The following is a 10573-nucleotide window of genomic DNA, read 5'->3' on the forward strand; positions in this document are numbered from 1 at the left end:
TTCCTTTAGTGCAGTGAGTTTATCAGTAAAACAAGCATGACACATATATACATTACATAAACTGGCAACTACCATTTCAAGTATGTTCACACACACACACACACACACACACACACCCCCCCCCCCCCCCAAAACCCCCCCCAAAAAATCAACAACAAGAAAACCAAACATGCAGGTTTTTAGCAAGACGCTGCATCTGATAATACGACATATACTGAAATGCAATTAGAACAAAAGTCTTAGAAAAATGTATATATGTATATAATCATCCTACCTGTCTTTGCCGAAGCTGATCTGCCATGCTCTCTCTCATGCCCTTTATCCGTCGCTGAACCACACTCAGGTGGAATGCATTCAGCCCCAGACTCTGAAGCATGACACATTATGACAAAAATGTCATCTCTTATCTTTAGTCTGAGACCAAGTTCAAAGCACTTTACAAACACAGGGTCATTTGCATGACAGGCTGCCTTCCTGGGTAGAGCTGATTGATAGCTGCCTTTTGGCAATCATCTTTCGTTTCCAGTAAGGCTTTTGTCACACACATGCACAAACATGCACACACACAAATGGATATTACAGTGGATCTTACAACAAACTTTTGCCAGGGACAACCGTCTTGTTGCCCTGGGTTCTTTTATGAACACTAAGTGCATGCTGCACAAACGGCCTCATTTTATTGTCTCATCTGAATTGCTAGAGTCAAGACCACCACTCAATGGAGCACAGAGAAAATTGTGGCAAGTGTGGGATTTGATCCAATATGCTCACTCTTCCACTTCCAGGTGAATGTGTTACAACTATGCCACCATTACATGGATGTAAGGGCTGGCACAACTTTGAAAGGAATAAATATTGGAACACATGAAATAATGAAAAAGTTGACACAACTTTGAAAGGAATATAACTGAGACACATCAAATAATCAAAAAGTTGGCACAGTGGGGAATAACTAAAAATTACAGAAACTGAAACCATGACAGAAATGGGCCTAGTATGTGGTGTGGTGTGGTGTGGTGTGGTGTGGTGTGTATGTGTGTGTGTGTGTGTGTTTATGTTTGTGTGTATGTGTGTGCGTTAGTGTGAAAGTGTGTATGTACATGTGCACTTGCATTTCAGTTTGTGGATATGAAAATAAGCAATTCTGATGTATGTGATATTTGTATGTGTGAGCATGTTTAAATAAGTCAGAATTATGTCACATGTGAGTTTGTGTGTGAAAGTTTCTGTTGTGTGTGCAGGCATGACTGACAACTGTGAGGACATGGGTTCGATATCCATCAGAGGCGGGTTTTTTTGGCCTGCGGTCAGCTCCTACCCATAGACTCATATGGGAGAAATGGGACCACACAGCAAGGGTCATCCACTTCACGGATGCATCTTTGGGAGTGTTGCTCAAATTTCCTGACCATTACTACTGGTGTCTGTATCTCTCAGCTTGGCTGACGCCGGGATATATCTTTTGAGTAACAGCCTTGTCAAGTAGTCCTATACCTAAATGGACCCCCATTGCAGCAACTTCATCACCCCTATCATCAACCAACATTATCAAAATAAAGAAAAAATGCACACATGCACACACACACACACACAAGGATATAGCACATTTCACACAACCCTCTCACCAGCAGATGCGTCTGATAGTGTTGATCAGCAAGCTGGAGCTGAGCTCTCTGTTCATGAACATCCTCAATATCTGTGCACTCATTAAAGAATCTTTCTACTCATGAAATCCACAGGAGGCCCCAAAAGATGAAAACATTATACAAGTACAGTATCTGTCACTTTTTTTTTTTATACAAGTACAGTATCTTTCACTTTTTTTTTCTAACTTAGGAAAGACAAAAGCACACAACCTCAAGGTAATTCAACTCAAAGGTTCTCACCAACTTGTGTGCAGGTTGGTACGATGCATACATAAGCCCACCCCCATCCTAGGAATTTCCCTGCCTTTAATAATCATGTGTGCATAGTTGTGACAGTTGTGAACTGCAACAACACAAGAGGGAAAAAAAAATCTTACAAACAAATCTTACAAACACGTAAACAGTAATAAAATATTCACTGTAAAAATTCCAAGCAGCTTTTTTTTCTTTGGAAAATGAAATTATGGTTTTCTTCTAAAAAAAAAAAAAAAAAAACAGGATACATCTCTGCCAGAGACAGAAGAATCGTCGCGTCTGGAAGCGAGCGGCCAGCTGCATCATGTGATCGTGGTGCTGTGCCATGGCTCGCCGCATCCGCCATCGTCGGTACCAATGTCCAAACGTCCGCAGCTTCAGACTGGCGGCATGCACCTGTAAGGAGTACTCTGCACAGCAGGTGATCACCCAGTTCATTATACCACAGTGTTTGGCTCGCGTATGTGTTCAAACAAAGCATGAGTCTATGTAACAACACAATGTTTACGTTGTTTGTATGTACGTGTGTATGCTAGTGTGTGTGAGTGTCCATGGAAACCTTTAACATATTCATTTTCTCTGCAAATACTTTGTCTATCAACACCAAATAAATAAAAATAATCACTTATTTCCAGACATTCTAATTACAAAATGACAATGCACTTCTCAGAAGGACACTATAAGCTATAAAGAAGCCAAAATGTTTCCTCAGTCAGGTTACTGTTACAGTTTTACTTCTTATTCACAAAACTTAGCACTTTTAATTGACAAACTGATTAATAGAAATAATTCCATCAGTTTCAGTTGAAAAGGAATCTTCTGTTTAGAATGGAAGTTACATTGATACGTAGACATGCCTTGAGCAGCAAAATTCCTGGCAAGTAACAGGACATCAATCTAAATATTCAGTGAAAAAAATTTTTTTTTTTCAAAATGGACACTACTAAAGTCACTGATTGTAATATCCAATCCTGTCCGAACATCTCTTAGCACTATATCTTCAAACTGGAATTGGAATAGACTGCTGAATCGGTTTTTGCACATTGTCTTCCTCACCTCTATGAAACACTAACTACATTAGTTGTCAATTCTTTTGATCTTTTCTCAATAATTTACTGTTGCGGTGGTAGTGCTGTTATCATTGGCTTTGGGGCAATCTTTCTGCTTTGTTTAGTTTGTCTGCTTATCTTTCATTCCTTTCCTATTTTTTCAATATACCTATGATGCAATGTTCACTCTAATTATACTCAATCCCTGCCCCCCACCCCCAGCCTCCTCCCCCCCAAAATATATTTTTCCCAGATTGTGGGGACAGCAGTTGTCTTCTCTGCTGCTCTGATGGTCACAGTCTGACATGACTATCATACACACACACACACACACATATATATATATATATATATATATATAAGAGAGAGAGAGAGAGTGAGAGAGAATCAGAATGGTTTAATGTACTTTGGCCATGGGCACATATATATGAGAGAGAGATGGGGAGGGGGTTGACAGAAAAAAATGAAGAGAAGCAAGTGAGAGAAACAGGCAGCGCACACCTCTGAACTGTTTCTTTGAGCGCCGGTGCCGCCAGTACATTATCCATCCACGCAGACACTGACTCTGCAGTGTTGTGCGTCTGTGCTGTGCTGCCCACGCCATCCGCAGAGTCTCTCTCTGCCGCACCTTGAAGGCACAGTACCACACCTTCCAGTGCTGTGGAAACAACCGCCAGGTTTCATTATAGTGACAATAAAAAATGATGATGATGATGATAATGATGATGACAATGATGATGATTAAGATGAAATGACAGAGATGATGACTGAGATGGAAATGATGAGGAGGAGGCCAATGATGATTAAATGCTAATAATAATGATGATGATAATAATAATAATAATACATTTACACAGCACTTTTAAACATCTTAAAGCACTTTACAAGAACATGTAAGTCAGACACAAACCAAAGTAAGAAAAGCCACACACACAAATACTCATCAAATGCACATTTACACACACACACACACACACACACAAATATATATACAATTCTCACACACATACATTCACACATACATACACACACATACACACACACACACACACACGCACGCATGCACGCACGCAAACACACATGCACAAACATATGCATAAGCACACATGCGACAGAATCTAACAATGGGGCACATTATACACTTACTTGTGCTTGAATCCTTAAGGCCCAGAACTGTAGCGCAACGTCATTCATGTTCATCAACACATGTTTCTGCTCCAGAACTTCCATCCAGATCAACCAAACATGCCTGGGTAAAAGGAAGTAAATAAATCATAAACAGACATATTGCTAAATAAATGAGAATGACACAAAAGAAGAAGGATATAATGGAAAAGGAAAGAAACAAAAAAAGAAACAAGAAGTACGGTTTTCTTTACCACAAAATAGCCCTACTAATAGAAAGCCACTTTCTTCTGAGGCCGATATGTATTTCCCATAAGTAAAATTGAATGCACGCTCATAAACATACACACACACACAATGGTGTACAAGCAAGCATACTTATGCGCCCAAGTCTGCATGCATAAATGTATGCGTGTAAGTATGAATGTGGGTTTCTAAAAACATGCTGTGCACAGATTAAGAATGAGTGTGTCAGCTACATTGAAAGGAGTATAGAATCTTTAAACTATCAACCTCCCATTCCTCAGACCCTACCAGTAGCTCTTATTAGTCATGGAAGTTCCTGTTCCCACCTCTTTAGTTCTCTTGTGAGATTTTATTTTCTCACAGTAACAGAAGGCCTGTTTTAAAACCTGTGCACTGTCACACACCTGACAATCTTCGCAGTGTACAAGTTGTCTGCCTTCTGACGTAGAGCAACTTTCCTGCGTCTCTCCACCAAGTAAGCCTTCCATCCTTGAAGCGTTTTACTGCACAGTCGTCGTTCATCTACCACAAAGACAAAGGGGAGACCAATAGCTACACTTCTTTTCCACACACAGTGCTCTGGAAACATACAATTATATAGCCATTAGCTCAGCTGCATGTCCAAATATGTGCCCATGCATTTGCACACATGTAATCAGTATATTACAGCTATGCACATGTACATACATGTTCGCAAATGCATGCACAAAGATCTACAGTAATTAGGAAAAATCAGAAGTACTGTGTTTCATGACTGCCAATAACTAGGAGAGAAAATAAAACAATCCACTGTGAGTCTGTTCCAGTCATAATCACCTGATATCAACTCCATTATACACTTTTCTCAGTCAGTTTGAATAGTCAGTTTTGATAAAAAGGAAAGGAAAAAACAAGAGTGAAAACACAAACAAAAGCCATCAACACTCACATAGATCTGTAGCTCTCTCCACCTTGGCTTTCTTAACAGTGCGCAGAAAGATGAAATCCTTCCAAGCTCCGAACACTTTCAGCCACATCATGTACCTGAGTTTTCAACACAGTATCTGCTGTAACTGGAGATTCGGGGCATCAGATTCGCATAAATTTACATTGCTTCAAGATGCCATTAACTATTTTCAGTCAGTTACTGTTTGAATCATATAATTTAGTTTTTTTTTAAAAACAACCTGTAACAGATAAAGTATCTGATGTAAGTCCTGCAGCTTTGTTTTCCTCATCTTTTTCCTCTTTACACAACAGATTAAAAAGTTAATAGATAAATAAAATAAAATGAAAAAAAAACAAAAAAAAAAACACATTGTTCCCTCTCACAAGATAAATTTCAATTCAGCTACATCAACGCACTTTATTCAAAATTCCATAGGAAAAAGTCATAAATGGGGATATGCTCTCAAACCATATCTTAGAAATTCCAGTGATTGAAAAAAAAACACAACTTTCTTCCAGAATTATGAAGCTGGACCTATAGTTCATGTTGCAGCTGTCATTTCATCAATCATGTCATATCATTTTTTTTCAACCAACCTCAGTCATGGATTGATGGTAGAATGAATGTGATATTCTTCCTCTGTGTCCATTTGGGCTTTTATGTGCTGACCATTTTTTACCCAGACATGTATTTGTATTTCTCTTTTTCACACCAGATTTCTCTGTGTGAAATTTGGGCTGCTCTCCCCTGGGAGAGCGCGTTGCTACACTACAGCGCCACCCATTTAAAAAAATTTTTTTTCCTGCGTGCAGTTTTATTTGTTTTTCCTATCGAAATGGATTTTTCTACAGAATTTTGCCAGGAGTAACCCTTTTGTTGCCATGGGTTCTTTTATGTGCGCTAAGATCATGCTGCACACGGGACCTCGGTTTATCGTCTCATACAAATGGCTAGCGTCCAGACCACCACTCAAGGTCCAGTGGAGAGGAGAAAATATCGGCAGCTGAGCCGTGATTTGAACCAGCATGCTCAGATTCTCTTGCTTCCTAGGCGGATGCTTTACCTCCAGGCCATCACTCCACATAGCCCTACTCCATTTTTGGGGGTGTGCATGCTTGGTATGTTCTTGTTTCCATAACTCACTGAACACTGACATGGATGACAAGATCTTTAACATGAGTATCTGATCTTCTGCATGTGTATACACACAAAGGGTGTTCAGGCATTAACTGGTCTATACATATGCTGACCTGGGAGATCTCCACCCTTAACCCAGCTGCACCGAATGTGGGGATTAAATTAAGGAAACTCAGTCAAAAATCTAATGCTCTGACTATTCAGCCTCTGCACCCATCAGGATACGACATAATTCCTCTATTAATCAGGCTGTATAAATCTGAAAGAAGGTGTTTCATCACCAAATTTTCAAAGACAAAATTTGAAAATATATTGACAAACGTTATCAGACACCATGAAATAGGAAGAAAAACAAACCAGAAGCAGCTCAAAATGTACCTGTAATGACATTCAGCTCTGACCATCAGCCTCCACTCCTGTCGCAGTTCCCACCAGTACACATGCCACACGGCAAACATCTTCCCCACCAAGGTCTCATTGTAGTGAGCTCTGCAGCATTCACATGCATGTAACCATGATCATTTCCTGTGCGCAGAGGTCTACAATGGGTCCATGCATGTCCATCAACTCTGAGAATTTGTCCATGCATATCCATGGCCAATTGTCTGGCAAAAATCTTGGCAGACCCTGAACAAGTTATTTCAGAAAGAAAACAAACACAACAGTGAAAAGTGAGGGGCAACTGAATATCAAATAACAAAGACAGTTTGAAAAGAACCAAAAAGTCCATGAGAATGGGCTGGTACCTTTTCAAGTCATAGTAATCGTGAAGATTCAATGATGTATAGTATATGTGGTATAAACAAACGCTGTTCACAAGCACTGTTAAAATCAATGCAAGAATACAACAAATACACAAAATGTATTGTCTATACTTTGGTACAGAGATTTTCTTTTTGGCAGCAGCACATGTCCAACATAAAAAACAAACAAATAAAATGAATGAAAACTAAAATGATGATGGAAAAACGCCAACACACACAAAACATTGCCTGTCAATGATTTATCCACAGATAAAAGGTTAACTCTAATTGTGTACATGTACTTCAGTGTGCATGTGCCTGTGTGTGCGCACACACCCATGCATGTTTGTGAACATGCGTGATGGTGTGTTAATGTGTGTGTGTGTGTGTGTGTGTGTGTTTACATATATTAAGAACAGTTTGTACACATACTGTACTACATGCATACGCACATATTGGTGCATGCATGCATACACACACACACAGAGTTACAGAGACAAGCACACAGACATTGTTTAACATGTACACGTATTTCTATTTACATACCGAGCCTGTGAGGGCAGAACTCTTCCAAAGACATGGCGAATCCACAGGTAAAAGTATTTACGTGCAAGATTTCTGGAGACATCAGATAACAAAGACACAGTGTAAGTGTTATCCATTTTTCAACAAAGCACAGTGAAAACAGCACTGTCTTAAGCAAAAATGTTAGATCACGAACTTCAAACAATTTACAATTTCGAATAGTATGGCACAGGGGCTCACAGAAAAACAAACAAACTAGCAAATAGGATGAATCAATCATTCAATGCAACAAAACATCAATATTTTTTCAAGAAATGATAGACTGAACAATACTGAGGTACATGTGTATGATATAAGGAACCACTACCAGTACTACCAATGACATCCGCATGTATTACCATCTCTAAATGTAAGTGAGAACACACACACACTGACACACACAGAGACACAAACATTAAGATCTTCTAACGTATATTATAATAACGAATAATTCAACAAAAGTGCTCTCTGGAACTTTTTTTTTTAAATGCATGTCATACACACACACACACACATAATATATATACATACACACACACACACATATATATATATTTATCTGAAACATTCTTTATGACAGATTGGAATATACCTGATACGAAGTTCCTTTACACGACCTCCCCTGTTCCAAGTGTAATCAGGCCGATATTTAGAGATATGTGTGTGGGGACGTCTTTGGCTTTGGCCTCTGTGGCCGGCTCCACTGCTCTCTTTCAATGAATGTTGCTGGCGACGACGCAGTCTTGCCTGGGACACTGGAATCTGTGATGGTGGCATTGGCAAAGGACGTCTTTGTGATGTTAAAATCTGTGTTGTTCCTGGATCATTTCTGAAACAGTGACAGTATCATGTAATGATTTTGCTCACTGTCTTATTTCACTACCTCTATGACTAGGGGACACACATCACACAGTCTTGTCTGTGTATATTACAATCAATGATTGCCTTCCCTCATAATACACGTATCAGTTATTACAAATACTTAGGGTTTTTTTTTCTTTTCTCATTTTTAACTGAAGAAACATTTACTGAAAAAAAGGGCTTACTGTCAAAGGTTTCAAGAAACTCCCAGGACGCATCAATAAAATCAAAATGGCTACATTTTTTCCAGTGCATCTATTCTGAGAACCATTCCGTTGAGATTGTGATTAAGGTTCTACTTATGTTCAATTAAAGTAAAACATACAATGCCAGAACTGCATCATCAAATCTTGTTGCACTGTGTTGATCAATGTTCTCATCCCATTACCATTAGTATCTTCCCATTCCCCTTCCCTACCTTGTCTTCCCTTACTGTTCTGAACAGGGTGATCAGCTTTCTTTTGCACTACCCCCTTCTACACAAAACTTACAGGTTGGCAGCCATGCATACACATACACATGGTGCTGTCTGTAACTGTAAGGCAAGGAATCACTGGAGATTAGCCTCTGCTCTTGTAAAATGTAAATAATTAATGGTAAGATTTTTTCCAAATTTGGGGTCAATTTTTTACCAGAGCACTTATGTGCATGAAAATTAAAATCAGCGTCTAGTCTCTGTTGCACTGGTAATTTTATAGCATTGCTGTCACCCGTGGTGAATGACATGTCATCCAGAAGAACATTTCAAATTTAGAATCAGTTACAGTACTGAATCCAGGGTATCAAATGGATTTTTTCTGTGTAGTGTTATTTCTCAAATGAACACAGTATCTTTTAAAATAAAAGGTGATGCAGTTCACTCTGATATAATATATATATATATATATTATATATATATATATATATATATATATATATATATATGCACAGACATGCATACTTCCTTCCACAATGATTGTGCAACAAGTTGAAATGAAACATGCACATGAGAGAGAAAGACAAAGGAGAGAGAGGGGGAGTGGGGGGGGGGGGAGAGAGAGAGAGAGAGAGAATGTCAAACATTCATTCTCTTTCTCTCACGAGTACACACACACACACACACACACACACACACAGAGAAAGACACACAGACACCCTCACACACACACACATACGCACAAGAGACACAGGCAAACACACCCAAGCACAGCTAATCTATATCTGATAACACATAACAATATAGACTGTATTTGTGAAGATGTTTTTATTTATTATATCAAACCAATGAAACTGTTGGCTTTTTGCATACAGTGGAGTGGGTGGGTCAGATGTGGCAGGGATAGTTCGGGTGGTGTTCGTGTTCTTTACAGATATATGTTTGTGTGTGTGTGTGTGTGTGTGTGTGTGTGTGTGTGTGTGTGTGTGTGTTTCATCAGTCTTCCAGTATGGCAAATAGAGAACTTTGCATCAGCCATCAAAGAAATAGACCTCAGCAGCATCATTCAGCTTGAAACATAATTAATGATAAAAAAAATGTAAAATAAAAAACAGCCGAAGTATCCAATTCTGTAAATGCTGTTCCCACACAAACCATACCTCGTTTCACTTTCATTTTCAGCTTGACGTTCAGCGGTTTGTGCTTGCAGGAACTGGTAATTTTTTCGCTGCAAGCGTATCCTCTCTGCCCGAACCGCGAGAGTCGATGTCAATTCCCTCAAAAGAACTTGCTTCTGTTTCGTGAGACGCCCCTCACTGTCTTCGTTTGTTCCGACCGCCTTCATGTTTGTCCACGGGATCACGACGGGTCACGGTGGCTCACAAAGTGTTGAATGCGTATGCATCATTCTCCTGCAAGAATCTGCAGCAGTCCTCACATTTTGCAACTTTAACGTGCAGATTCAAGTTCATATATGTATTAAGCACTAAAAATTAGCTCTGCACAGTTTTTCTTACGCAACTGGTGTTGATGACTATGCCGAAAAGGCGAACACAAAAACTTCTTTTCAAGACCAGACAAGTTTCTCAAACGGTACCGCCATT

At 39.3% G+C, this 10573-nt stretch overlaps 1 protein-coding gene across 1 annotated transcript in view; it reads right to left on the bottom strand.

Annotated features, from left to right (window-relative positions):
• The window catches only part of LOC143274771 (uncharacterized), a 32770-nt gene extending 22197 nt beyond the window's left edge, over positions 1–10573 (bottom strand). Inside the window, exons 1-11 of the mRNA XM_076578697.1 lie at positions 10130–10573; positions 8286–8522; positions 7676–7747; positions 6765–6875; positions 5250–5344; positions 4726–4843; positions 4097–4199; positions 3452–3608; positions 2150–2311; positions 1626–1696; positions 275–367 (exon numbers count right to left, since the gene is read on the bottom strand). Of these exons, the coding sequence (XP_076434812.1) occupies positions 275–367; positions 1626–1696; positions 2150–2311; positions 3452–3608; positions 4097–4199; positions 4726–4843; positions 5250–5344; positions 6765–6875; positions 7676–7747; positions 8286–8522; positions 10130–10314 (1404 nt within the window). The 5' untranslated portion in view covers positions 10315–10573. The remainder of the gene's footprint in view (positions 1–274; positions 368–1625; positions 1697–2149; positions 2312–3451; positions 3609–4096; positions 4200–4725; positions 4844–5249; positions 5345–6764; positions 6876–7675; positions 7748–8285; positions 8523–10129) is intronic.

Source organism: Babylonia areolata, chromosome 2 (genome assembly GCF_041734735.1).
Source record: "Babylonia areolata isolate BAREFJ2019XMU chromosome 2, ASM4173473v1, whole genome shotgun sequence".
Lineage (NCBI taxonomy): Eukaryota > Metazoa > Mollusca > Gastropoda > Neogastropoda > Buccinidae > Babylonia > Babylonia areolata.